The 26,579-nt window shown below is 41.6% G+C and overlaps 2 protein-coding genes and 2 non-coding genes across 5 annotated transcripts; 2 read left to right on the plus strand and 2 right to left on the minus strand.

Annotated features, from left to right (window-relative positions):
- Positions 1–6,117: 6,117 nt before the first annotated feature.
- LOC120695083 (MLO-like protein 1) lies at positions 6,118–9,671 on the minus strand. Its single transcript, XM_039978401.1, has 9 exons — positions 9,525–9,671; positions 9,326–9,383; positions 8,971–9,197; positions 8,674–8,790; positions 8,494–8,553; positions 8,045–8,254; positions 7,641–7,708; positions 7,474–7,534; positions 6,118–6,364 (listed from the first exon to the last, which is right to left on the minus strand). The coding sequence occupies exons 1-9, from the start codon at positions 9,669–9,671 to the stop codon at positions 6,191–6,193; spliced, it is 1,122 nt and encodes a 373-aa protein (XP_039834335.1). The 3' UTR covers positions 6,118–6,190.
- A 9,551-nt stretch (positions 9,672–19,222) lies between these two features.
- Positions 19,223–19,295, plus strand: TRNAE-CUC. The gene has a single exon. It is a non-coding gene; the product is annotated as a tRNA-Glu (tRNA).
- A 1,905-nt stretch (positions 19,296–21,200) lies between these two features.
- On the plus strand, positions 21,201–21,273 carry TRNAE-CUC. The gene has a single exon. It is a non-coding gene; the product is annotated as a tRNA-Glu (tRNA).
- Positions 21,274–21,388: 115 nt separating this feature from the next.
- LOC120666466 (O-methyltransferase 1, chloroplastic-like) lies at positions 21,389–25,993 on the minus strand. 2 transcript variants are annotated; one of them, XR_005671755.1, is made up of 7 exons: positions 25,716–25,993; positions 25,052–25,227; positions 24,857–24,977; positions 24,110–24,234; positions 23,574–23,682; positions 23,303–23,470; positions 21,389–21,835 (listed from the first exon to the last, which is right to left on the minus strand). XR_005671755.1 is itself a non-coding variant. In XM_039946323.1 (7 exons), the coding sequence occupies exons 1-7, from the start codon at positions 25,975–25,977 to the stop codon at positions 21,764–21,766; spliced, it is 1,053 nt and encodes a 350-aa protein (XP_039802257.1). In that variant the 5' UTR covers positions 25,978–25,993; the 3' UTR covers positions 21,389–21,763. The 2 variants fall into 2 exon arrangements, 1 of the variants encoding a protein (XP_039802257.1); XM_039946323.1 differs by having other exon boundaries at positions 23,554–23,682.
- Between the last annotated feature and the right edge of the window lie 586 nt (positions 25,994–26,579).

A 26,579-nucleotide genomic window follows, 5' to 3' on the forward strand; every position in this document is an offset into this window, starting at 1 on the left:
ACTCCACCTTGAGACAAATTCCTTCTTGTAGCATATCAAAATCATCACCTGAACACAACAAAGAACAGAACTTCTGGCGCCAAATAGCCTCTTGGGCTAAACTGTCAAACCAACTAAGCTTGAGCAAAGCTCAAACTTAGCTACAGGAACTGGTTTAGTCATCATATCAGCTGGATTATCATGAGTACTGATCTTGCATACCTTCAATTTACCTTGTGAAATAACATCACGAACATAATGGTACTTGACATCAATATGCTTCGTCCTTTCATGAAACATATGATCTTTAGTGAGGCAAATAGCACTTTGACTGTCACAGAATAGATCAATGCAAGAATCAACTCCACACAGCTCAGCAAACAAACCTTTCAGCCAAACTGACTCCTTGCATGCTTCAGCAATAGCCATATATTCTGCTTCTGTGGTAGACATAGCAACAACAGGCTGCAAAGTAGCATTCCAACTCACAGCACAACTGCTAATAGTGAACACATAATCTGTGAGTGACCTGCGCCTATCCAAATCAGTAGCATAATCTGAATCCACATAACCAATGAGTCCCTGATCAGTTCTCCCAAACTTCAAACAAGAATCTGCTGTTCCTCTGAGGTACCTGAAAATCCACTGAACTGCCTTCCAGTGTTCTTTACCAAGATTAGACATGTATCTGCTAACCAAACTCATAGCATATGATAAATCTGGGCGAGAGCAAACCATGGCATACATCAAAGAACCAACAGCACTAGAATATGGGACTTTTGACATGTATTCAACATCCTCCTCAGAACTAGGGCACTGAGCAGCTGACAATTTAAAGTGAGGTGCAATAGGAGTACTAACTGGCTTTGAATCAGGCATATTGAAACGCTGAAGAACCTTGTTAATGTAATTATGCTGACTAAGAAATAATAAACCAGATTTTTTGTCTCTAGTAATCTCCATACCTAGAATTTTCTTAGCAACACCAAGATCCTTCATATCAAATTCACTACTCAATAATTTCTTTACTGTAGTGATTTCTTTTTTGCTCTTGGCAGCAATAAGCATGTCATCAACATATAACAGCAAGTATATAGGTGATTCCTCAACAATCTTAATGTAAACACAACTATCATATTCAGATCTTTTAAAACCATGTAACAACATAAATGAATCAAACCTCTTATACCACTGACGAGGAGACTGTTTCAAACCATACAAGGACTTCTTTAATTTGCAAACATAATTCTCTTTGCTTGGCACTATGAATCCTTCTGGCTGATCCATGTAAATTTCCTCCTCAAGCTCTCCATGCAAAAATGCAGTCTTCACATCTAACTGCTTAAGCTCAAGATCATGCATAGCAACAATACTAAAGAAAGTCCGAATTGAGCTATGCTTCACAACTGGAGAGAACACATCATTATAGTCAACACCAGAAATCTGACTGAAACCCTTTGCAACTAACCTTGCCTTAAATCTTGGAGGCTCACTAGAAGACAAACCCTCCTTTCTCTTGAAGACCCATTTGCAGCGAACAGTCTTCTTTTTCTCAGGCAAGCTTACAATCTCACATGTGCCATTCTTCTCAAGAGACTGCATCTCCTCCTGCATAGCTGAGATCCACTTCTTCTTATCAACAGAATCAATGGCTTCAGAATATGTTGCTGGCTCACTAGCATCCTCCACCTGTTCAGCACAACTCAAAGCATAATAAGTCAGATTACACTCCTCAATTAAATGGTTTGGAGGTCCACAACTCCTCTTTGATCTGCGAAGAGTAATAGGTAAATCTACATCCTCCTCATGCTGCAAATCAGACTGTGAAACTGGAGGTGAGTGCTGAACAGTATCAGGAACACTATCTGAAACATCATTACCAACAACTTCATTTTTCTGGTCATCCATAAGCTCCACCTGCACACTAACTTGTGACTGCAATTTCTCAACTAAAGCATCATCTGTGGACAAACTGTCAGTAAACATCACAGATTCATTGAAAACAACACTTCTGCTCATGAAAGTCTTTCTAGTTTCAGGATTTCACAATTTATATCCTTTGACTCCCGAACCATAACCAAGAAACAGACATTTAATAGCTCTAGGCTCTAATTTTCCATTATCAACATGAGCATAAGCAGTGCAGCCAAAAACTCTCAAGTGTGAATAATCTGCAGGTGTACCAGACCATACCTCAATAGGAGTCTTCTTGTTGAGTGGAATAGAAGGCGATCTGTTGATCAAATAACATGTTGTATTAGCAGCCTCAGCCCAAAAACGCTTATTCATATGGGCATTGGGCAGCATGCAACGAGCCTTCGAGATGATAGTCCTGTTCATACGCTCGGCCACACCATTCTGCTGAGGAGTGTATGGTATGGTGTGATGCCTAACAATGCCTTCTTTTCTGCAATAATCATCAAAAGCATCTGAACAGAACTCTCCACCATTATCAGTTCGAAGCACCTTGACCTTCTTCTCAGTTTGCCTTTCTATCATAACTTTCCATTCTATAAAAGCAGCAAAAGTATCATCTTTGCTTTTCAGAAAATAAGGCCAGACTCTTCTAGAGTAATCATCAATAACGGTAAGCATATAACAAGCATCACCATATGAAGGCTTACATGAAGGACCCCATAAATCAGCATGAACATAATCAAGTGTACCTTTTGTGGTATGAACAGAGGTATTGAATTTGACCCTCTTATGCTTACCAAATACACAATGCTCACAGAACTTCTTGCCACTCATAATGCAGCCATCCAGCAGGTTTCTCTTCATCAATTCTGCCATACCGAGTTCACTCATGTGTCCAAGACGCATATGCCAAAGGTCAGTCTTACTAGGTTCAGCATTAGCAACATTAGCAGCAGAAACAGAACCATGCAAAGTACAACCTCTGAGAACATATAAATTTGAAGGATTGAGATCACCCAGCAAACATACAAGAGAACCTTTAGATACATTCACAACTCCACCTGAACCGGTGTATTTGAGTCCTTCTTTATCAAGTGTGCTCAACGAGATCAGATTTCTTTTCATCCCTGGTATGTGCCTTACATTCTTCAGTATGCGAATCATGCCATCATGGGTCTTGATCTGAACAGAGCCAATGCCAATAATCTCACACGGGTTATCATCTCCTATGCGCACAAAATCACCGTTCTGCAAAGACTCATAGGAACTGAACCAATCTCTATTAGTGCAGATATGAAAAGAACATGCAGAATCAAGAATCCACTCATCATGACCAGCAACACAACCAGCAAAGACAACCAAACAATCTGACTCAGAGTTTTCACCAGCAGAAGCAACACTAGCCTTACCATCAGATTTATTTTTCTTCTTCTCCTTATTCTGCAATTTCCAGCAATCCTCAATCATATGAGATTTCTTCTTGCAATACTTACAGAATTTCTTCTTGGGACCTTTGGACTGGGAGCGGCCTCTACCGTCATTGCTCTTGCCACGATCGTTGTTATCACTTGAGGATCTTTGCTCTGATCTGCCTCTGACATGCAAAGCGTCGCCCCTAGAGGACGAGCCATCTGTCTGCACCATGCCTTTCATCTTTTCCTTAGACTGGAGTGCCTCACAAACTTCCGCAAGGGTTAGTTCATCACGGCTTGATAGTATGGTGTCATGGAAACTTGCATAAGAACTTGGCAAAGAGCATAATAAAAGAAGACCTAAGTCCTCATCTTCATACTTAACCTCCATCGACCCTAGGTCAGCAACGATCTCCTTGAAGACAGATAGGTGACCCATCACCGAATCACCCTCCTGCATCTTAAGCGTGTACAACTTCAACTTCATATGCAATTTACTGGTAAGATCCTTCGACATGCAGATCGATTCTAGTTTTAGCCACAATTCTGCAGCAGTCTTTTCCTGCAGCACTTCTTGTAGAATATCATTAGATAGATGAAGCTGAATAAGAGAAAGAGCCTTACGGTCCTTGCGCTTCTCCTCATCGGTCCACTCATCCTTCTTTTTCTTCCCGAATTTTTCCAGCGCCTCATCAAGATCATTGGTTTGCGCCAGAATAGCTCTCATCTTGACTTGCCACAGCGAGAATCTTGTCTTGTAGTCCAACATCGGTAGATCATACTTTATCGACGCCATCACGAAACCCTAACTTGAAACCACGGCTCTGATACCACTTGTTAGAAGCGACGGCGAACAAAACGATGAAAAATAGAAAGATCAAACCGTAGAAAAACACGAGGATTTAACGTGGAAAACCCCTCCAATGCGAAGGGTAAAAACCACGGGCGACAGCCAGTAAGAACTTCACTATATCGGGTGTTTGTGTACAACGCCTAGCGGCGGCTTACAAGAGGAATAATAGGATTGATATTCTCCGGTGAAGCCTATGGATTAGATATATAGGAGAATCACGTGGTCTCCTCAACTTCTACTAGTAATGTGGGATTAAAAGTTTGCACCACATGGGCCTTAATGGGCCAAGCCCAAATTCCAACAATCTTCCATCAGAATTTGGATCACAATATAACACTTGCTTGGTCAAGAATGCAGCAAGCACGTATAGAAGACCCAGCAGCAACCTTTGCCTTTCCTTATCTTTTATAGTTGTCGTGTCTTCCACGATGACATGGATTGCACAGCAGGCCCAACAATTAATCTGGCTTATGATGACCACATGGATCGGGCAAAATGACGTGCATTAATACTTTTAATGTTCCACTTTGTGGACAAGCACAAGACTCGTATTTTTTTCCAAGTCCACGGCTTCTCCAATGGGTTAGAGCTCAACAGCCACTGCAGCTTCTTGACAAAAAATTAAAAAAAAAACGACGTAGTGAAAGGCTTGTTATTATTATTTGCAGTAGAATATAGATCTTAGCTGTTAATAAAAAGTCGCTGTCCCAGTTGCTTCTGGTGAAGAGCTCAACGATTTCGCTCTGCGACATCATCCATAGAGAGGACCTAGTCTAGTTAATTAAGCAAGCAAGGGATGACTTTCATGGGATTATTTGCCTTCTTGTCAACCAAAAGAAATGGTTGTCACACGTGAATCCAAAGCAATGCATGTTGCAGTCGTGCCGCGGCATGTAGGACTGCCATCACGTACACATGTGTTAAGTGAACTGATTAGTATCAACTTTACATACACGCACGCGTACTTACCTCAATGAACTCATCACACACAGTTTACCCGGACCTACGAAGGGTCTATAAGAGAGACTGAATCGATCTGAAGATTTTTAAGACTGACAGAAAAATAGGTCCTCGCGGAGGACGCAGTTAACAATACCAGCTAGAAATGGTTCATAATATGAGCGCAATCGTTGCAATTTGCAAGTCGCGTCGTGGCTGACCAATTATCTTAGGAATTTAAGAACGGTCTATAAGATTAATTCCTCAAAAGAAAAAGAAAAAGAAACACAAAGACTAGGGTAATAAGCATGTGTTGATTAAGAAGAGAAGTTCAAGGCCCGACCAGGTCTCATTAATTAAGAAGCTGGGAACTATACCAAGGCCGGGTCGCATTAAACTAAATGTGGATGTTGCCTTTATTGTATAGGGAGTCAAACATGGCTGGCACAACACCCCGCTCTAAAATCTGCTTACGACCTAGCTCCTCATGCGAAACACGCTCGCATACGTATAATATCGCTTTTACACTTTCATCCTCGCTTCGTGTAAAAAGCTTAAGCCTTCATGTAAAAAGCTTGAGCTTTTGTGTGGCTATTTCTTATATATGATAATTTTGTGAACATATTATGACTTGCATGTCCAGGTATATGTATACCTAGGTGATACACTTCATTCTGAAATCACGCTGTAAAATTAAAGATCAAATTTACACGAAAGTAACTAGGTTCGAACTCGTCAGAAACAACGTTCAAATTAACACTACTAAAGCATTTAAACCATTTGAACCCTAATCAACATTATTGAATATGGAAAATGAAACATTCGTTGAAAGTTGAACCCCGTGGGAACATTAGTGAAACTTGAAAAAAAGATTGATTGAGAGTTTCCAAGTTGTACGTAATTGCACACAGAAACAACTTGCAAAAACAAAGTAGAGATGTAATCCATTATTTATCCTCCAGACCAAAGACAAGTTCAGTCAAGAAGGAAATATATTACTCAATCAAGATACAACTAAGTCCACTAGTAGTTCTTAGCTAAGCACTTAGCCTAGCTTAGCAGTCCCATACTATATTGCTAATAAGTCTTTTCATGCATCTGTCATTTGAACCGAACCACCATGTCTCTCATCAGTAGAAGAGGTTGCCACATCTGCATTATTTGTTTTGTTCTTCCCTTTACGTCTTCTAGCACTTTGAGCCCAGTTAACAAGGTCCTCAGATACATTATCATCAAATATGGCTTTATTGAATGAGCTTCCCATCTTTATAAGTAGAAAGGAATACAAAAAATAGCATTAGCATTGGATCTAACAAGAGAAGAGTAAATGGATAAAAACCACTATGATTGATGAGGACTTTAATAAATGAACATATTTGTAATAAACACTTCCTCGTAGGTGGTAGAGTTTATTCTAAGTTTTTTTCACAACAAATAGCCAACAACAAAAAGAAACTATCACCCTTATTCAAAACTTTTATTAGGCTAGTTACTTCAATATATATAGCTATTATATTACCATGAAATTACATGGTATAAATTTTGGATATGGATTTCAATTCTCACCAATACATATTGTGTTTTGCAGGGAGTAAAGAATCCATATCTATTGACAATAACGGAAACCAATAAACAGAAAAGTTAAAGGGAAGGATGCATGTACGTAGACCCATCCTCAGTTGGCACTACATTGTCCCCATTGTGTTTTGGTGCCTAGAACCATCATCCTCCATTTTAGTCATTTCCAACATCAAGTCATTATTTGAATTGTGAGTTTTGGAGATAGTTGCATGATCTAAGAGTTGTGAGGTCATAGGAGGACTACTGGACATGTGTCATAGTATTTAGAGTCACGTATTCAATAGAAGACATTATGGGTTCGTTGAGATGAGCCATCACCGAACTTTGATAGCCCATTATATTTTTACTACTATTGTCCTAAGTTTCTTTATTGATATTCGGATCTTTTATGGCTGCCGCTTATTGCTTGATATGGATAGGAACAAAGAACTCAATGAATCACAATTTTGGTAATAACTATGGTTGTTCCTCAACGTATGATTTGTGATACTATACACATATGGTAGAAAATGATGCTAGAAACATAATTGGGGTTGTCAAAATATAAGATATATAATAAGTAAAATATTTAAATTTCAAATTCCTTGAAACCACGGAAGACATATACATAAACATATACATGTATTTGTGTACTGGGGTATTATAAATTTGATGCGTCATTTTTCTAGCATGATAATATTTTTACCAAATATATTTTAGCACTTGTGCATGAGCTCTTGGTGTAACTTATAGTGCTAATTTATTGTATATAAAAAAGCTGAATATAACAATGCTTCAAAAAATTAAACTTACATGAGAGACGATCACGTAAAGAGGTAGGGTGCTGTAACCACATAAGATTCGGCTGGCGACACTGAAAGCATGCAATTGGATATATATATATATATCATAAAGTTTGTAATTTCTAAACATTATCTCAAGTATTGCTACTGACACAGATATTTTTTAATGATATATACCTCAATACAAGTCGAGCAATAGCATGTGCATGTCTTCCCATGATGCATGATTTATACCCATATGCTGCCTGCAAGGGTTGACATGGATGTCAGAGGTGACTTCTACTTCTCCTTACACCCTTATCAGTCTAAATAAATATAAACTATTATTAAAATAAGCTAAAATCTTGGATATAATTTGATGGGATGTTTGACATTTGAGTGGGCCATGTGTTTTGAGCTTGTAATTTTGTATGATATTGTAACATACCAGATTCAGAATAAAGACAGCCTACAAACCTAAGTATCAAACTATCAATAGTCAATTGTGGTAATATAATAAGAGTCCTCCTATATATTTGTATATCTATTTCAACATTTATCCCAAGATGATACATTTTGGGATACTAGCTTACTGTTCTTACCAACAGCCAGAAGAAAAATGCTATCTCAAACGCTATCTGAAATAGAATGAAGTGGATCAAGTAGAGGACCACTTTAGGCCTATGGAGCCAGAAAAAATCATCCGAAGGAGCGACTATCACATCCCCTTCTATTGCTGTATGTTTCTTTGCAACCTCAACAGCCAACTCAGTAATGACATGCTCCATCTTACATCCAACCACAAGCAACAGCTGCAAAGGATTAATAAATACAACATTTATCCATGATTTTACCTTTTAAAATGGAAACTTAATTATATGTTATTATATCTAAACTTCATTAGTGAAAAATCACCAAGGACACAATGATTATGTGTGGTGTCTATGATTATTCTACATTATTTAGAGTTCAACAATCCCCATATCTAGTTAGAATTTGTAGATTGTGTGGACATATGTAAAACTCTCACCAATGAGTATTGTTAACTTACAATAAAAGGTGCCAATGGTAACCATGTATAGACATACCACCCTATAACAACATCAACAGAAAAGTAGCATTAGTTTTTGAATCAAGGATAAATATATTTGTCCAACATAAATATATTGGTCAACAATGATTTTAAAATGGCAAAAATCATTTTGGAAAATCATTCTGTAAGTTCCAGTACCTGTGCGACTCCAACGACAAATGTAAGAAGGCTAAGAACCACATGTGTGACTGCTAGGTTGAAGATAAACATGTCCAATCGATGCAATGCTTCAAGTGAAAGAATTGGAACTTTGCCCTGTTCAAAATTATGATCATATTTAACTGGTTTGAAAGAATTGAAACATATTGTAGCATGGTCGTCCAAGGATTAAACGTTGAACCATACCAACACAAGTAGACAACCGTGCAAGGTATGTTCAATCAAGTGTACTATTGCCCAAACATTGTATTCCAGCCATGAAACCAAAGCAAATACCTTCCTCAGGCAGTAGTCATCGGTGGCGCTTCCCCCAGACAGAAGCCTCCTTGCGCCGCCTAGCACGCCGGTGAACATGGTGGCGCCGTACTTGGCACCGGCATGCCCAGCTGACGGCAGCGGGCAGGGGAGAAGGTGGTGCATGACGCTCTCCTTGACGCATATCTTCTGTGTGGCACCCTGGAGCACGCCCAACATCAGCGATATGAACCCCAGCAGCATCAGCTCTGCATCAATCCACAGCGAGATGATTATATGGATTATGAGAGAGAGAGAGAGAGAGAGAGAGAGAGAGAGAGAGAGAGAGAGAGAGAGAGAGAGAGAGAGAGAGAGAGAGAGAGAGATGGTGTCCAACCTTTCTGGATCTTAAGGAGGGCCTCGTATTGGGTCTTCTTACTTCTTTTCAGTAGCCTCTGTTGACGAGAATTAAAGTCATCATTTGGTACACTAGCCGGTGCGTGAAAACTCATCATGCACACTGCAATGAACTATAGAAGACATGCACATGGCGCATGCTGCATGAGACTATATATGAGAGAGATCAGCGGACACACCTTGCCAAGACGATGGAGCATCCGCTCGAAGAGTAGGGAAATGACGACGATGACGGAGCAAACGGAGGCAACGATCCATGTGGGCGTGTACTCCAGCGTTATCTCCGGCACGACGCTAGCTTCTGCTCCTCCTCCTCCTCCGGCCATGGTGCTCAAGAATGTCAAAAGGGCTTGCTGGGTTGGGTTGCAGCAAAGTTGCCTCTTGTTGGGTCTATTTATAATGGCGCTTTACATGGTACAACATTCCTTTTCTGCAGTAGTGAGACAGAGATAGACAGCTCACTATATAACAGAAATTTTAGGACGACAAGAGACCTTCTAAGGATTGAATACTTCTTCGATCCAACTTTATTATGTGCATGTATGCACATCATATCACCACCAGGATGATTTCATCCAAATTAAAATATCAACAGATTCTTTAACCCGACTTAGCGTCGACTTGATGAACTTAATATGCACCTGCGCAAAAGATTAAAATATTGAGGAACAATGCGCAACATAAAGTTGAGCGTGTATAGACCAAAATATATAACCACATTATATTCATCCAATTTCCCGACCTTAGGATCCAGAGTCAATGGTAATAAATCTGATTAAGACTTATTGTGTGTCCTTTTGCTCTGTTTTCATTGGGGTGTACTTTTCATGTCAATGCTAAATGTACTACTTCTTGGCAAGACAAGAATGTTTAGATACGTCAATAGTCGGTCTCGTGTTAGAGCTGAACAGTATTCAGAAATCAATGTGCTAGACAAGTAAGGCGTACGTCTGATGCAATATAGCATACGTGAAAGCGATCGGGTGCTCTAGCCTAAGAGGGAGAGGGGGTGAATTAGGCACTATTAAAACCTTAATCTATGGCTCCAATTAGTTTGCACAAAACTTAAACTAGATCAAGCTATCTAGATGTGCAACTACGGTTCACCTTAGTGTGAAATCCTCATCCCAAAAGAGTTTTGCAACCTATAGCCAATCCTAGCAAGATACTACACTAAGAAAGTAAAGGCACACAAGTTGCAATATGAAATGCGGAAGCTTAAATGGAGGGATGAGAGGAAGCGAACTCTCGACACGAAGATTTATCTCGTGGTTCGGATTGCCACAAAGGCGCACCTACGTCCACGTTGTTGAAGCACTCGCGAAGAGTATCGCTTCCCGGCAATCAAGTCTCTTCCGTGAACACAATCACGGTCACCTTGATCCCGATCTTCACTAAGGGAGATTGCCCACGAAGGAGGGGTCTCCGTCCCCCGCACAATGTTGTCGACGCCGCTCCACACCAAGCCGGAGGGTCGTTGACTTGCCGGCGAGCCACCAAAGCTCCAAGGATGGCCGGCACACCAAGATACACTTTTGGTTCACTTTAGAACCACAGCACAAGGATCTAAACCTTGCTTGATCACTCACTCAAGAGCTAACCTAGCACTAACACTCATAAAGCTTGTGCTAAGGACTAAGGATTTGATCTTTATGCTCTTGGATGTCTTGGAGGTGTTCTTGGGTGTGTATGTGATGTCTTGGGACTCCAGCCAACTTCAAATGGCCGGGGGAGCTCATATATATAGGCTTCCAAGTCGAACTAGCCGTTTGTAGCCGTTAGCTGCTTTTCTGCGTGGGCATCGGAACTTCCGGTGCTTCAGCATCGATTCTTCCGGTCACTCACAGGCTGAAACTAGCCGTTGGCTTCTCTAACGCTTCTGCAGCTGAGTTGGCAACCACCGGTTTAACCGATGACTTAGTGTTGGTTCAATCGGTGCCTCTAGATCTCTATGTAGCCGTTGCCCTTGCTGACGTCATTGCACCGACACATTGCTCTAACACTCCACCGGTTCAACCGGTGCTGAAGGTGTGGCTCCCTCGCGCTTGACATCGTCTCTGGAACATAGTACGTTGATTGCACCGACACTTCTCTTGACACCGTCGGTTCAACCGGTGCTTCATTCTTTCTTCACTTGATCTCCAGAGGCACTCAGTCTTGCACCAAAGCCAGGCCGTCGGATCTTCCGGCAACCATCGGATGCACCGATGCTATAGGCATCGGTTCTTCCGGTGCTACTAGTTTTAGTAGAACTCGTCCAATTCAGCATTTCTTTGAGTTCTTTCTTCGTGTATTTGTTTGTATGGCCTTTTTACATCATCCTTGTGATCTAGAAATGTTCACTTAACAAAACCATTAGTCCCATTGATTGCGTTGTCATTCGATCACCAAAATCACTCGAAATGGCATGAATGGTGCCATGTTCGTTACAATACGGATCTGGTGAAAAAAGACCAAAAATCAAGAAATATATATACCCTTAAAATAAATCAAAGCTAGCACATGGGAAGATCGAAGAGTGGTCAAATTGCAGCAGTATATATAGAAACCTAATTAAGTAGTAAATTACTTCCTCGCTCAAGGTTGACTTCCACAACGCTCAAACAAAGATAGGGAAAAACTAGATTCAAGTATCAAAATTTCAAATTAAGAATATGGTTAACTCCAAATTTGAGTCATAGCTTATGGTTTCACATCATGCAATCCTAGTGGCGTGAAGCGTCCCCTCATGAGAGAAGACTTAAAAGTGATACAATATCAGTCCCAGGAGGCTGATAACACTTTTATTACATCAGATGGTACATCACTGTACAACTCTACGCGGAAGTGGGCAGTGAAGTGCCACTATCGCGAGGATAACAACTAAAACCCACACAACTACATTAACTACGAAGAGGGGGTCATCAGAGTCTTGCGCCATACGGAACTTCCTGTGGGTGACCCTATCCACAGGCAAGGCTGGGTGCAGGACGGTGCCCTACTCGACGTCTTCGGGAACGTAGTCTGGATCTTCCTCTGTAAAAATTAAGAATGAGGTGAGTACAAACGTACTCAGCAAGTCCAACCACACCCACGGAGGGGGGTATAAACAGAATATAATGCACAGGGTAAATCAAGGATAAGACTAGAGTTAATTTGCGGAAAGCTAATTTTTATGCAGGGGTTCATTTGAAAGAAAGGATTTTCAAAGCGAGTTTTCTTGTACCGAGTAACACGTAGTGTTGACCCACACAAGATCCAAGTTTTAAGCTGCTATCGGACTCCCCATCCGCCGTAGCACACAGCACAACTGTCGGACACTTTTCCCAAAACAACTCACGCCAACCCATCCCTTCCCGGAATAAACACTAGTTGCGTGACCACACCGTAACTCGCCCAGTACCGTGGGCACGGCTATTCGAATAGATTTTAACTCTGCAGAGGTGTGCAACTTTACCCACAAGCGTTGGTGCAGACCCCAACAAAGCCATTACCCACCTTAGCTAGACCTGACTAGCCATCACGGGATCTACCAAGGGGTCATTGACCTATCACAGAGGTTCTAACCGGGGCATAAGTCACACAGAGTTAATCCCTTCTCCTTGATCACCCGTTGCTCTCAGCTCTCCTGATGGCTATCAGACTAACTAGTAGGGTTTATGCTAAGCCGTTGCTCATTCAACGGTCGAGTGGTTTGCACGACAGTGGAGTTAGGTGAGATGACACACCAACTCGGTCCTTAGTGATGACAAGATGGATATCTCCCTTCCCTGCTCTGCCACACAGGCACGAGCACACCAATCGGCAAATCACACAGAAATGTCATCCATCCCGTCTAAACTCATCTTTCGAAATTTCACAATTTTCCCTTCCCACACACTCACACATTTTCCTTTTATAAAACAAATTGTATTAAGTTTAAGGTCCTAAGCGTTCTAGTAGCGATTAACGTCCAAACGCATTCAGACATTAACCTAGGTAGTTAAGGAATGGTTATAACAAATCAAGGGGTGGCTATCCAACCGTGTTTTCAGCAGGCAAAACATATGCAATTTTGTAAAACAGGCCAATAGGTTGTGTTTATAAAAAACTAGGACAAAACATGCATCAAAGGGCGGGGATGTACTTGCCGTCTTCGAAGCCTTCCGGGAGGTCCTGGTTGAAGTACTGTCCTTCGGGCTCGGGATTGCGGAACTGGTCCTCGTTCGCCTGCTCGCAGTACTGCTCGTCGACGAGTTCTCCCTCGTTCACACCGTGATCTACGACGCATACAAACAAACACACAATCAAGAAAAAGAAATAAAAGTTTTATCGCTGAGCTCGATTCGGAAACAATTGAAATATGGAGATGGAAGTAATATTTTTGGGCGATTTCCTAATGGCATGGCCAGAACTATGTTATGAGAGGCGTGGTAAAGTTTCAGGTCGATCTGAGATTGTTTGGCGCATGAAATGATAGGTTATATAAAGGTTCAGGGGTCAAATAAGGAATCAGGGACCTGTTTGCAATTATTCTGAGAAGGTGGGGCTTGATTGGTATTTTATAAATTATCCGAGTTATTCTGGAAAAGGTCAGGGGTTTATTTAGAATTAAGTTTATATGAGGGAAGGGTTTATTTTGAAATAGAATAAAGGGAATGGATTCTTTTGCAAAAAGACAAAGGAGTGGGAGGGTTCTTAAATAAAAAGGAAGGAGGCCAGGGGGCTTTGGGCATTTTTGCCCTTCTCTCCTTCCTCCCGACCGCAGAACAGGGGAGGGAGGGGTGGCTCGCCGGCGGCGGCCCGGGCCGGCGGCTCAAGGTGCGAGGGCGGCTCTGGAGTGAGGGAAAAGAGAGAGGGAGGGGGAATGATCCGATCCCCGGTCGTGGCTTGGGCCGGGGTGGTCCGAGGCGGCCCGGCCACGAGGGCGGCGGCGGTGAGCGGCGGAGGCCGTGGTGGCGCCGCTGCGGAGCTCGGTGGCGGCCAAGGAGCAGGGGAAAAGAAGAGGGGAGGCGAGGGGATCCCGGTGCGCCCCCTACCTTGGGCCGGGGTGGCTTGTGGGTGGCCCTCCGCAGTGGCGGGTGGTGGCGGGCCAAGAAACGCGTGGCGGCGGCGCTACGGAGCTAGGAGAGAGGGGGCTAGAGGTGGCGGAGGTGGTTGTGGGGCGGAGGAGCGGCGCGGGGGTCCCTTTATAGGGCGAGTAAGGCGGTGGCGAGGCCGGGGCAGGTGGCGGTCCGGCGAGCGGTGCGGGGCGCTTTAATGGCGACCGGCGAGGCCAACACTGGTGATGGGATGGCTCGAGCAGGCGTGCGCGGGGTAAGCGATGCAGTGCTTGGCGGCGGGAGGCGCGGCGAGCAGGGGCGCGTGCCCCACGTGGGTGCAGTGCGGTGGCGAGTCGACGGGCGGCGCGGCGAGGCTCGGGGCTCGTGGAACGCGTGACGCGCGGGGCGGTGCAGGGAAGGAGGGGCGTGCGGTGTGTGGGTGCGGCGTGCGCGGCGTGCACGGCTCGGCGCGGCGAGCCCGTGCGCGTGCGCGGCCCAAGGGGGTTGCTTGGCGCGGCGGGGTGCACGGCCGAGGGAGGAGGTGCGCGCGCGAGGGCAGGGAGCCGGGAGCGGCCGGGGCGAGCGCGGGGAGCCGAGGCCGGGCGTGCGGGAGCGGGGCAGAGGAGAGGAAGGAGAGAGAGAGAAGGAAAAGAAAATAGGAAAAGAAAAAGAAAAATGGGGTAAAAGAGAAAAGGGAAAGAGAGAGAGATACATCCTGCGCGTTGGTCGGGCGCGGCGCGGCGCGACGGTCGGCGGTACGCGATGCGCGGAATAGGAAAAAGAGAGGAATGAGACAGCGACTGATTTCGGGTGTCGGGGCAGAACTCCGAGGGGACAGGTTTAGGGTTCAGAGGTTTATGAAGGTTTTGAGCTCAACGATGGAAAAAAAATATTTTAGCGCGTGATTTAATTTAGGTAAATTTTGGGATGTTACATGGCGGCAGGATGTATAGTCTCTTTCTTGCTAATCTAAATTATAGCTTAATTTAGCTTTAAGTCAATTTCTCTAACTTTGACCAAGTTTGTAGAAAAATATCAATATCCATAGTATCAAATTAGTTTCATTGAATCCACTATGAAATTTGTCTTGATATTGCACTTATTTGGTATTGTAAATTTTGTTACAATTTTGTACAAACTTAGTCAAAGTTAGAAAAAATTGACTTTGGACAACACTAGAGTGGACTCTAATTTGGAACTTTAGGAAGTAATAAAATGTCACTTTTCCAGAGTGAACTGAAATTTTCAAATCCAGAAAATGGTTTGACTCAATATTGTCGTAGCATATGGTTTCACATCATGCAATCCTAGTGGCGGGAGGATGTATAGTCTCTTTCTTGCTACTCTCTCCATTCTAGCTCAATTTAGATTTGTTTTAACTCAAATTTCTCTAACTTTGACCAAGTTTGTAGAAAAAAACATCAATGTATATAGTATCAAATTAGTTTCAATGGATCCACTATGAAATTAGTTTCATTGGATCCTCAATTTAATTGTCTTGATAGTGCATTTATTTGGTGTTGTAAATTTTGTTACATTTTTGTATAAACTTAGTTGAAGTTAGAAAAGTTTGACTTTGGACAACACTAGAGTGAAATCTAATTTGGAACTTTAGGAAGTGATAAAATGTCACTTTCCCAGGTTCTTCTAGTGAAGAGCAATAACGAACGAACTTACTCTGTCCGACATGATATGGGAACTCATCTCCCAATGAGATGGCTGTCTCAACCAAATGAATTTGTCGCTTGAGCTGGATCTGCCAGATCAAAGAAGCATGCCATGCGCACGTGGTCATACTTACCGAGTTACTCCTGCTATGTCTGATACGTTAACCGAGCTCATGGATCTGACTTTTACACAAAAGGCCAAATTAACACAGGTGATGGAGCTTTTTTTTTGACAATAATGTAAATGTATGTGAACGCATGCTGTCTCTAACTTGCGTCAAACAAGCTAGATATTGAGCTCATGACAATGTGGATGCAGGGCACCCCAACGCAACTTATTAATCCCTCCAACAAATTAAACAGGTCAAGAACTAATCAGTTCGACGTGAGTCTGTTACCTGGTGAGGCTGCACTCCATCAGAAACACCTGCGAGAAATGATTCATTATGCACACTAGTTGGTTGCAACTTGCAAGCCTTAATTAATCGCCCGATTAACTTGGGTAGTAAGACTAGGGCGATACAGATTGATCCTTATTATATTCCTGAAAAAATAAAACTGTAATGGCCACTTGAGTTTAATCAAGTGCTACAATGCAAAGTCCGTGTGCCAGGCTGCCAGCAACTGAAGCTTGGTGATCATGCATGCATGTCTGTAGCTTGTGCTCGCGCATATCAACTTATGTGTGACGTATGTAATACCTGTTCATGTTGTTTGTTTCACATACAAGCTACACATCATCGAGTTGTGTACATCATAGAGGCGTAGAGCATCCATTGTTCAAATAAACCAAACTATTTGGATTAATAATGGGGGAGAAGTTTAACTTATACCTTTAAACTACCACAATAGTCCGATTTTTAACCTCAAACTACAAAATCAGACATGGACCACTCATAACTATTGAAATTAGACAAATTTCGCCCTTTAGGTGGTTTCAAAAGTAGTTTTGGTTTCTTTAAATTTAAAAATTCTTGTTAGATCTAAAAATCAAAATTAATTTATTTTAAAATAGAAAAATATGAAACTGATATTTTTTAAAAAATGTAACTATCTATTGATGCTATATCTGAACCTTATTTGTTCAAAAAGAATAGACATAACTACAAGCAAATAAATACTAGAAACATGAGAAAATTGGATCCAAATAACTACCAATTAGAGTACAAACAGATATGTTGCATTTTTAGAAAAATTGTGGCACCCGTTTCATATTTTTCTGATTTAAAATGAATTATATATAAATTTGTTTAGTTTGAACTTGAATATTTATAACTTGTAAAAAAATAAAAAAACCACCTTTGAAAACCATTCAAGGGCCAAATTTATCCGATTTTAATAGTTGGATGACTTTTCTTATCTGATTTTGTAGTTGTAGGCTGAAAATCTGCCTTTCGTGATAATAACTCAATGGTGTAAACTATACTTTTCCTTAATAATGGCAAGTTTGTATTGGAGAGTATAGAAATTCCCCCAAGAACTTTTGTAATCCTTTTGAAGTTCATCGTTTGATCCAAATTGTGCCCAAGTTCTCTTTACGCAATGAATGAACGATTGGTTCTCAAACAATAATCTTTGAAATACATGTATCGTTTTGTTTCATAACCGTGCCTGAGCACGTTTTTCATTAAGTAGAGAAAATACATATATCACTTTTCTGCAAGAAAAAACACCTATTTAACTTTGCTATTTATTTATAATAAGTATAAATTAAATTAGGCTGGCATTTGCAAGGTTTAGTAAGTAATAAGCAATTTTGAGTTTTTACTTAGTTTATATATAGGCGATCTTATATTTGCACTCTCAAACCGGAGGATAGGGTGGGGTGGATGCTGACGTCCATAATCTCGTTCTGTTATATATGTAAGTGTGTGAAAATTGCAGGTTGATGGAGATAAGTGCTTGAAAACGAGGTCGACACTCGACAGCTGAAGGACTTATCTAAAGGAGGCTGTCGACCTGGGCGCGGCTATGTGTCGCTTCAGGGTTGGATAAATCATCACCTGAAGCAGCGATCGAACCGGTATTTTGGGCTCTAATTAGGTCTATTGAAAAAAAGATTTTGTACATGCAAAAAGAACTTGGATGATCACATCACCCACATGCATGCAATTTTAAAATTAAAAAAAGTTATAAGTATTAAACCGAGCATCCAAATTAAATTTGAATGGCACAATTATCTTTCGTATGATAATACCTTCAAAACAAGATCATGTTTGCACGATATTTAAAAAATTTACACTAAATAATTAATTTCGGATCCTAGAAATAAATAATTTAACAACATGAACTAATAATTATTTTGATGAACAAAAAATTAAACATAATAAAAAATAATAATGTACAACGAACAAAATATTACATATCACGAACATTTGATTTGATTGTAAATGAGCTTTAGAATGAAAAAGAGGGAAATAAAAATAAATAAATAATAAATTCAAGCATTTCAAGGAAAAAATAAATGAAAAAACAAAAATTAAATTTTTTTGGAGAAATAAACACAAAAAAGAAGGGATAATGCTGCGACACTTGCAGCTTGAAGTCTCAAAAGAAAAAGTAGAAAAAAATAATGGGTCTAAAGTTGTAATGGGCCCAAAGCACGGGCTTCTCCGGGAACCCATCACGTGTAAATGAGCAAACCAAACAATGAGCAAATGCAGAAGGCATGGGCTAGTTTAGGGGCGCTGCCGGAGGTTACGCGGGTGACTCCCAGCAGACCACACACTACAGATTTTATATTATGGGGCCTAAACTGGTCCAACAAATTGAGCCATAATTATTTATTTTGTTCCGAAATAATTTTTTAATTGTTCTAGCAATACAAAAAATTTGTTCGGGAACAAAAAATTTTTTGTTCTGAAACAAAAAGTAGTTATTGGATCTTGTGCGATGATTTAACTGCCAGTAGCCCGAGTGACTCCTAACATTTGCCCTAGTTTAGTTCCCTATTTTCTAGGAACAAAAACAACAGTGCAAAGTTCCAGTGCTTATTAGCCAAGAGATCATCCCACGGCGTGGGTGCCGGCCCCCTGTGCCCGCCACTGGGTGCTCGCGTCGTGCGTGCTGGCCTTTGCCGTCTTCTAGTTCTTGACGCCGCGACGCTCGCCATCTGGGCGTTCCGTTTGTGGCTACGTCCAGTGGAACTGTAGCCCCGGTGGCAAGGAGGAGTAGAAGTTAAAATGACCTTTATCCCAAGCATGCTAGCATTCCGTTGTAGTCTAGCTGGTTAGGATACTCGGCTCTCACCCGAGAGACCCGGGTTCGAGTCCCGGCAACGGAATATTTTTAATTTTATTATTCCTCCTTTTTGTTAGCCTCAATGGTCGGGTTCATCTCCGTCTCAGCCACGCAGAAATCACATTATGATCCATCACTGTAACAGCTCGCACTTTTTTTTGTCTCTCTCTCCATCCAGGGTCAAAGACCTCCTATGCCCCCCTTAATTGGAAAAAGAAAACCTCAAGTTTTTGACACCACTATATAGGCAAAATGCAATACAAGAACACGACTGCCAGCGCACCATTTGAGAGGACATAACAAAAGGCTTTCTTAACAAAAAAATTCGGAAAAACGGCAATTGCCAAGGACAGCAAATTGCTCGCATTGCCACTGGTTTTCAGTTAGATTCTCCTTTTTTTTTCCCCTCCCGCTTGAAAATCTAAGTTACATGTAGGAGCAATTTATTACTGCAGTTCAGGATAACGCAAAGGAAAAAGTCTATATCACCCCCTTACCTATGGGGTGTGGACTACATAACTTCCAAACTATGAAATGGTCTATATCACTCCCTAAACTTTCCAAAACCGGTCAAATTACCCCCTAAAATAGTTTTGAAAAATCATATTAAATCATAGAAAAATCATAAAATGGAAAATGCAATTGTGTTAGACTCCAAATGAGTAGATCTACACAATGAACATATAATATGATATACTTTAGTATATTTTTTTGTTGTAGCTTTAGATCTATATTTTTCTTCATAGCTGTAAAAAATTGTATTAAAGCATACCATATTATATGTTTATTGTGTAGATCTACTCATTTGGAGTCTAACACAATTGGATTTTCTATTTTATGATTTTTCTATGATTTACTATGTTTTTTCAAAACTGATTTAGGTTGTAATTTGATCGGTTTTGGAAAGTTCAGAATGTGATATAGACTGTTTCATAGTTTGGGAGTTATGTAGTCAACCCCCATAGGTGAGGGGGTGATACAGACTTTTTCCTAACGCAAAACCAACTGTGACCTTTGAGCCATCTCACTTCCCCAGATCATACAACCTTGGTAACTGATTTCTCTCAAATCTAACATCTCTGACAAACAAGGTGAGTCTGAAACTTCCTTGTAATTGCAACCAAACTCCAGGCTACCACAGATTGCTTAAGGGGAACTTGAGCTTGGCAACAAACTCTTGCATGACCGTAAAAAACAAAAAAAAACTTGCATGATTCGGTAGCTCGTGCCGCCATCGGCGGCGACGGCCATGACGGCGTCTCCCGGCCGACGAGAACAGCCCCACCGACGGGTGGCTCGATCAGCGCCGCCCCCTGAACGGCGATTATTAATTTCAGATTTCACCCTGGTGACGGGGACGACGTGGGAGGCCTGCGCCACGCCCGTGACGACGGAGGAGACGCGCGGGATGCAGGCGCCGGCGACGAGCGGGCCGAGGAGGTGCGACGAGAGCGCCGCGAGGCCTCCCAGCGGCGCAGGAAAGCTTAAGGGTCGGCGCCAGGGAACGCGGAGGCGACGTCGAGCGGCGGGAGGTGCCGGTCGACGCGGCAGACGCGCGGGAAGCCGCGGAGCTAGCTAGAGGGCAGCCGACACCGTCGGGACTCGGGAGCACGGCCACCACCACCACGGAGCAGTCGGTGCACGCCGGCGCCGCCGCCGGTCTCTTCTTCTCCCTGGACCGGCGCCGCCGACGGGAGCATCGTCGAACGTTTGGCGAGTACGTCCAGTGACCGGAAAAGCTGCTGCCTGGTTTGGTTGTCGCACGCACCAGCACACTGTACACCACACACGCGTCTTTTAAAAAGTGATGACAGGAGCAGGTTACCCAACTTCTTCAAAATTAAGTGATGTAAATTAGTGAAGACGTTCAGAAACATCGCTGAGGCGTAAAGGCGTAGCAATCATAAATCAGCTACTGAATATAGTGGTAACGTAAACACACCAACAATCCGTTGTAGTCTAGCTGGTTAGGATACTCGGCTCTCACCCGAGAGACCCGGGTTCGAGTCCCGGCAACGGAATTTTCTTTTTTGGGGTTCAATTCTTCTTGCCTGCAGTTTCTATCTGCTCATCATCATGCTACGGATGCGTGGCTAACTAGCTAAGTCCATGTGCTGGCTAACAAACATCCGAACATTCCTGCTACAAAATATTTGATCCCTCCCTCCATCTGGGATTCCTATACTGCGCCATGGTTATGTTTTCTCTTTGTTTGTAAAGGACCATGTGCAAGTCGGTTCAGCCTTTTACATCTGCTCCGATAATGCAAGATCTATACAAAACAGGTGAAAAAAAAGAAACTCGCCTCCTGATCAAACATTGAATTAGGTTTAGCTTTATCAACAAAAGAGTTATGTTCTAAAGATCGTTGATTCTTCTACTCTCCAAGAAGAAACTTGGCTCCAGTTTTCTTCTACCAGGTCCCTTCTGATCCATAGCAAGGTTTCTGCACAAAGCTAAAACCAGTAAACCACTATCAAGCCTCATTTGCGTCAAACATCACGTAGCTGATTAGAGTTCCTCAAATCCTTCTTTGTCGGCATCCTCCTCTATTCTTTCAAAATGCATCCGGAAGCTCTCCATCTACGAATGCCAGGGAAAGGAGAAATGAAATGAATGTTCAAAGTGCAAACCTCTGGATGACTTAACGTAAAAAAAAAAGAATTTGTAAGGATGATTTCACAAGCAAGATTTGATAGAAATGTGGTAAGGTTCTTATGAAATCACTGTTACAGAAAGGTACAAACTAGTACAGGTGGTGAGCAACAGCAATCCAGATTTGAGAGGTTGCACCATTTGCTATTTCTAAGCTAGCAGTTTCTTGGAGATTCATATAAACTACAACAGTGTGCAGCGTTTCATCTATTCGGTTCGGGATGTTATTATAAGAGAAGAAGGTTGATTCCATGTATTCGGTATGGGTAATTATTTTAAGAGAAGAAGGTTCTTATTCGATATATATCCGTTTACGGTGGTTGATTCCATAAGAAAATGAGGACTTTTTGTATGATTACCAAGAAAAGCTGACCGCAGATTGATTTTGTGGGAAATTGAGGTTTGTTTTGTAAAGTTTTAAAGGAAAGTGGACTGCAGGTTGATTCTTCAAACTTCGAAGGCAATTTTGTAAAATTTCTAGAGAGGGTTCTAGAGTGCGGGTTGATTTCAGAAAATGATAAGGGGTTTTATGAAAAACTGCATACCATCTCCAGCAATCTGAGCCATCCGTGCACGATCGAACGGCCGGTTTTTTCCGTGGCTGACGTGGATGGCCTCTCCGGCCAGGACCGCGATGCAGTTTCAGTCATTAAAGATTTCACTTTTCTAGATAGGTTTCAGTGTTTCACATTCGAGTTCATTTTCTGTTTCTAGGCACAGAGTTGATCTAAGGACCTGATCTCTTGGCTTGTCCGATTGCACAAGGTATTACAACTGGATGGTCCGGGAATAGGTCTTGACATAAAATTAAAAACGCCACAAGGAACTAGCTGGGTATCAGATCTACAATCTAAATTTCTCAACAGAGCTATAACGATATGGAGCAGGGAGTCACATCTACCGATAGTGAAGCGTTTTCTTTTTCACGAAAAATTATGTATATACCATTTCCTCTTATGGTATAAAACCAATTCAAACATAAAACACAATGGCCCTCAGTGGTTTATTACTTACTTGTACGTGCTTTTTTATGCTAGGACTTAAATGTACTGTTGGCATTTGGCAATGGATTTCATACAGAATTGATAGTGATAGCTAAAAATAGGGCATCAAAAAGTATTTTTTTATTTGTCTGGCTCTTAAAAAAATCATATTGTTCTTGACCAATGTCAGGTTGACATTTTTCAGAATCATTTGAATTTAGATTTCAGAGTGTCTACCAGAAACCAGTCAAAATTTGCAAACTGTTCATCTAGCAGGATATATTCTGCTCAGATCATATTGGCCAGAAACCAGTGAAATATTGGCCATGATCTCAAAATCTGCTCAGATCATCTTAACTTTAAAATATCAAACTGAAACAAAAAATCAAGTGGAAATTATTCACTGGCTTACCTGTGCATCTGAAAACCGCAGCTGTTCTGCAACAAAAAGCATTCTGCCACATTCCCATGGAGTAGCTAGATCTAAGCCAATATCCTTCGCAACATCATCATATTGCACAAAGTTGACTCGAAAACCCTGAGTAAAGAAAAACTTTTCCAGATTGTCCTGTTCCAATGCCTGCAAGACAATGTACAGGGGAACAATTATTGACAACCCATTCTAAAGACAATATGGGATTTTGAAGTATATACTTAATCAACCATGTCCATTGATGCCGTACAGTCTGGAAAATGGGGCAGTTCTCCTATGAAGATACTTCCTTTCATTGCTAAATTGCTTATAACAAGCAGGAGATTTTCCAAACTCGTGGTTGTGGGCAGAGGTAAACCCTGCAATGATTAAATTTTCATTACACAAAAATCAGATGATTATAGGACCAAGAGAACACCAAATATTGAGATATCCAAATTAATGACACAAAAAACCAATGATAATGTACAAGAGTGCATGTACACTGGGAAGCTTTTCCCTGTTTTGAACTTGGTTTCATGGTTTGAGATTTCATGTAAATACATTTAGTACATAATCTGCTAGTGTTAAGACATAAATTGGTTCAATCCTTCCATGTTGTTACTGACTGAAAGCTAAGAGGACAAAAAATTCATATATACCATGACTGAATTGCTGAATCGTGCTCAAGTCCAATCAAAACATTTGTAAATTCGCTTTTTTAAATATGCATTTTTATATATAATTAAACAGATATATAAGGAAATGAACTAAAAATTTACCAAGGTTCCAAGTCAAGCTAACTACCTGCAGTACCCATAAGCTGAGCCTATTCCCATTGAAGCCATTTTTGGTCAAGCCCTCTTGTAAATCAGGGGACTCCAAAGGAGTATGAAGCAAGACACGATTTCGTGATACTTTTGCTCCAGATCCTGTGAACCACAAGAAATAAGGAATGCACATGAAATTTTGGCAATCATTAATGAAGCTCTCAGTTTTCTTAAAAAAGTAAGATCAATCAGATGCCACTGAATAAGTTCATGGTCTACAGTATGCCACTCGTTATGAGGCCAATATGTTGGTGAGACATCAGACATGAACTTATTAGCAGCATAAAAGGGATGAGCTAATTGCATTTTTATGGTCACTGCTACATCTGTTTTAAAAAAATCAACCTTAGAGGAGAGACATCCCGAAAGGAATTGAACTTAGGGTCAAGAAAAGGCCCTGAAAGCCTGCTACTAGCCACACACTATCGCTTTAGCGACCGCGCCATGACAACAGGGAAAAAACACACAACAAAAGGCCTTTTTTGCGCGAACCAGGGCTCCTATCCTGGTTGGCAGCCTTGTAACTGGAGGACAAACCACAGTGCAATCAGCACATTTTCACTACATCTGTTTTCAAAATAATCGACTTCCGTGATGAAAAGCTTTTGTGGAGAGCTACTTTCTCCAGATGCTATTTTTTATTACCAAAGGGAGAAAACTTGTCATCAATTCTTCGAAACAAATGAAACAAAGGAACTTGTGATTCTATAAGTCCATATTACACCTCTAAGCTGCCGAGTTGCTGTATTGAAAACTTTTCCTGGTGACACATCGTATACAACAGATAGCCTAGGCCAGCTCAGCCTATATGGACGAGTGTCCATTCCATCTGTCAACAGAACAATCTATAAGGAATGAGCCAACATATTCTCCATCAGTTGGAAGCAAAGAGTTTAGCATAACATTTAGTTAGATTTACCTGTCTAATATCTTCCGAACTGCTGATCAAATTCTGTAATTTGTCATCAATATATCTGGTTGTCAGCCTATAATGGTCTTGGCAAGCCACTGCATGTGGAACTAGATGATCCATATGACGGTGTGCCACATCATGTGAAAGAAGAACTGCAGCGTATGGATCAATGAAAAGAGGATCTGCAAGCATAGCATCATTACATTAACATTACATTTGAACCAACAAATAAGCACACATTTGCAGCCTAACAAAGTTAATACTCTACAGTGGTTATTATCAGAGCTTTCCAAGGAAAGAGTATAGCATGATTCAAACAGTAGTGGACATACACCAACATTTGCATCATGAGAAACTTAGCGTCTCCCATTGTGATTAAATGATTTTTTTTTGAGCGGGTGATTAAATGACTTGAAAGTGAACCATGTCAAACAGAGTGCGCGTGTACCATTCCCTTGCTAAATGAGTTCATAATGGAAAGAATATACAGCCACCGAGGTTTCGCCTTTCGCAAGTGGAAAAGAATCGCAATGGCAGGTAGTTCGAGATGAGCAATTACAATATATCCTCAATTCTTCGAACAGGCAACGCGCAGTTCAGCAGCACTAGCCAGATCGAAAACTCAATCAAGCAACAACGCATGAAAGGAAGTCAGAAACATAAACAAAACCTGAGCGGCGAGACTCCTCGTCCCGGACGCGAGCGGCGGGGAGGGCGGCGAGGAGGTGCTGGTCCACCTCTTCAGGCTCCGGGATCGGGTCTCCGCGGGGCGCGCCGGCGGCGGTGGCCAAGGGGGGCCGCGGCGAGCGCCTCCTTCTGCCCAAGGAGCAGGCACAGCAGAGGGGGCGCGGCGGCGGTGGCAGGGTCGGCGGCGTGAGACGCACGGTTGGGGCCGCCGCCGGTGAGGCCGTGACAATGCATAATCCAACCATGCTTCTCCAGTTTCCGTTTTTGTTGCGGGGAAACGTATTCCAAATTAGATATACTCCTACATGTCACTCCTGGTGGGGAAACAGGTATTGGTGTGGGAAATTAGATTGTGATCTAATTAAAAAAATAAATTAGATTTCTAAATTTATACTCTGACTAATCACCTCTATCATTATTGAAGTAACTTAAAGTAACATCTAAATTTGTATCTAAATTATTTATATCCCTTATTTTAAGAAATAGATACTCGAAGATATATATATATATATATATATATATATATATATATATATATATATATATATATATATATATAGTGCCAACAACGAGTCCTTCATGGACATTACATAACTTGTAGTACAATAGAAGTGGTGATTGGTCCGAATGCCACCAACACATGGCAACAAGAAGTAATAACAAATGAAGAAAGAAAAACGAAAAAAAAACGGAGGCGCCAGCACGATGAGAAGAAAAATAAAGAAAGCGCAATTGAGTTCTTATGATGAAACAACAATCTCAATCTCCGAGCCATTGCCTTCGCGTTGGGAGGTCGATGAATCCGTGTCTTGGGATGTCGATGGAAAAAGCATAGGTTTCTTCCTCT

Source organism: Panicum virgatum, chromosome 2K, assembly GCF_016808335.1.
Source record: "Panicum virgatum strain AP13 chromosome 2K, P.virgatum_v5, whole genome shotgun sequence".
In the NCBI taxonomy this organism is placed as follows: Eukaryota; Viridiplantae; Streptophyta; class Magnoliopsida; order Poales; family Poaceae; genus Panicum; species Panicum virgatum.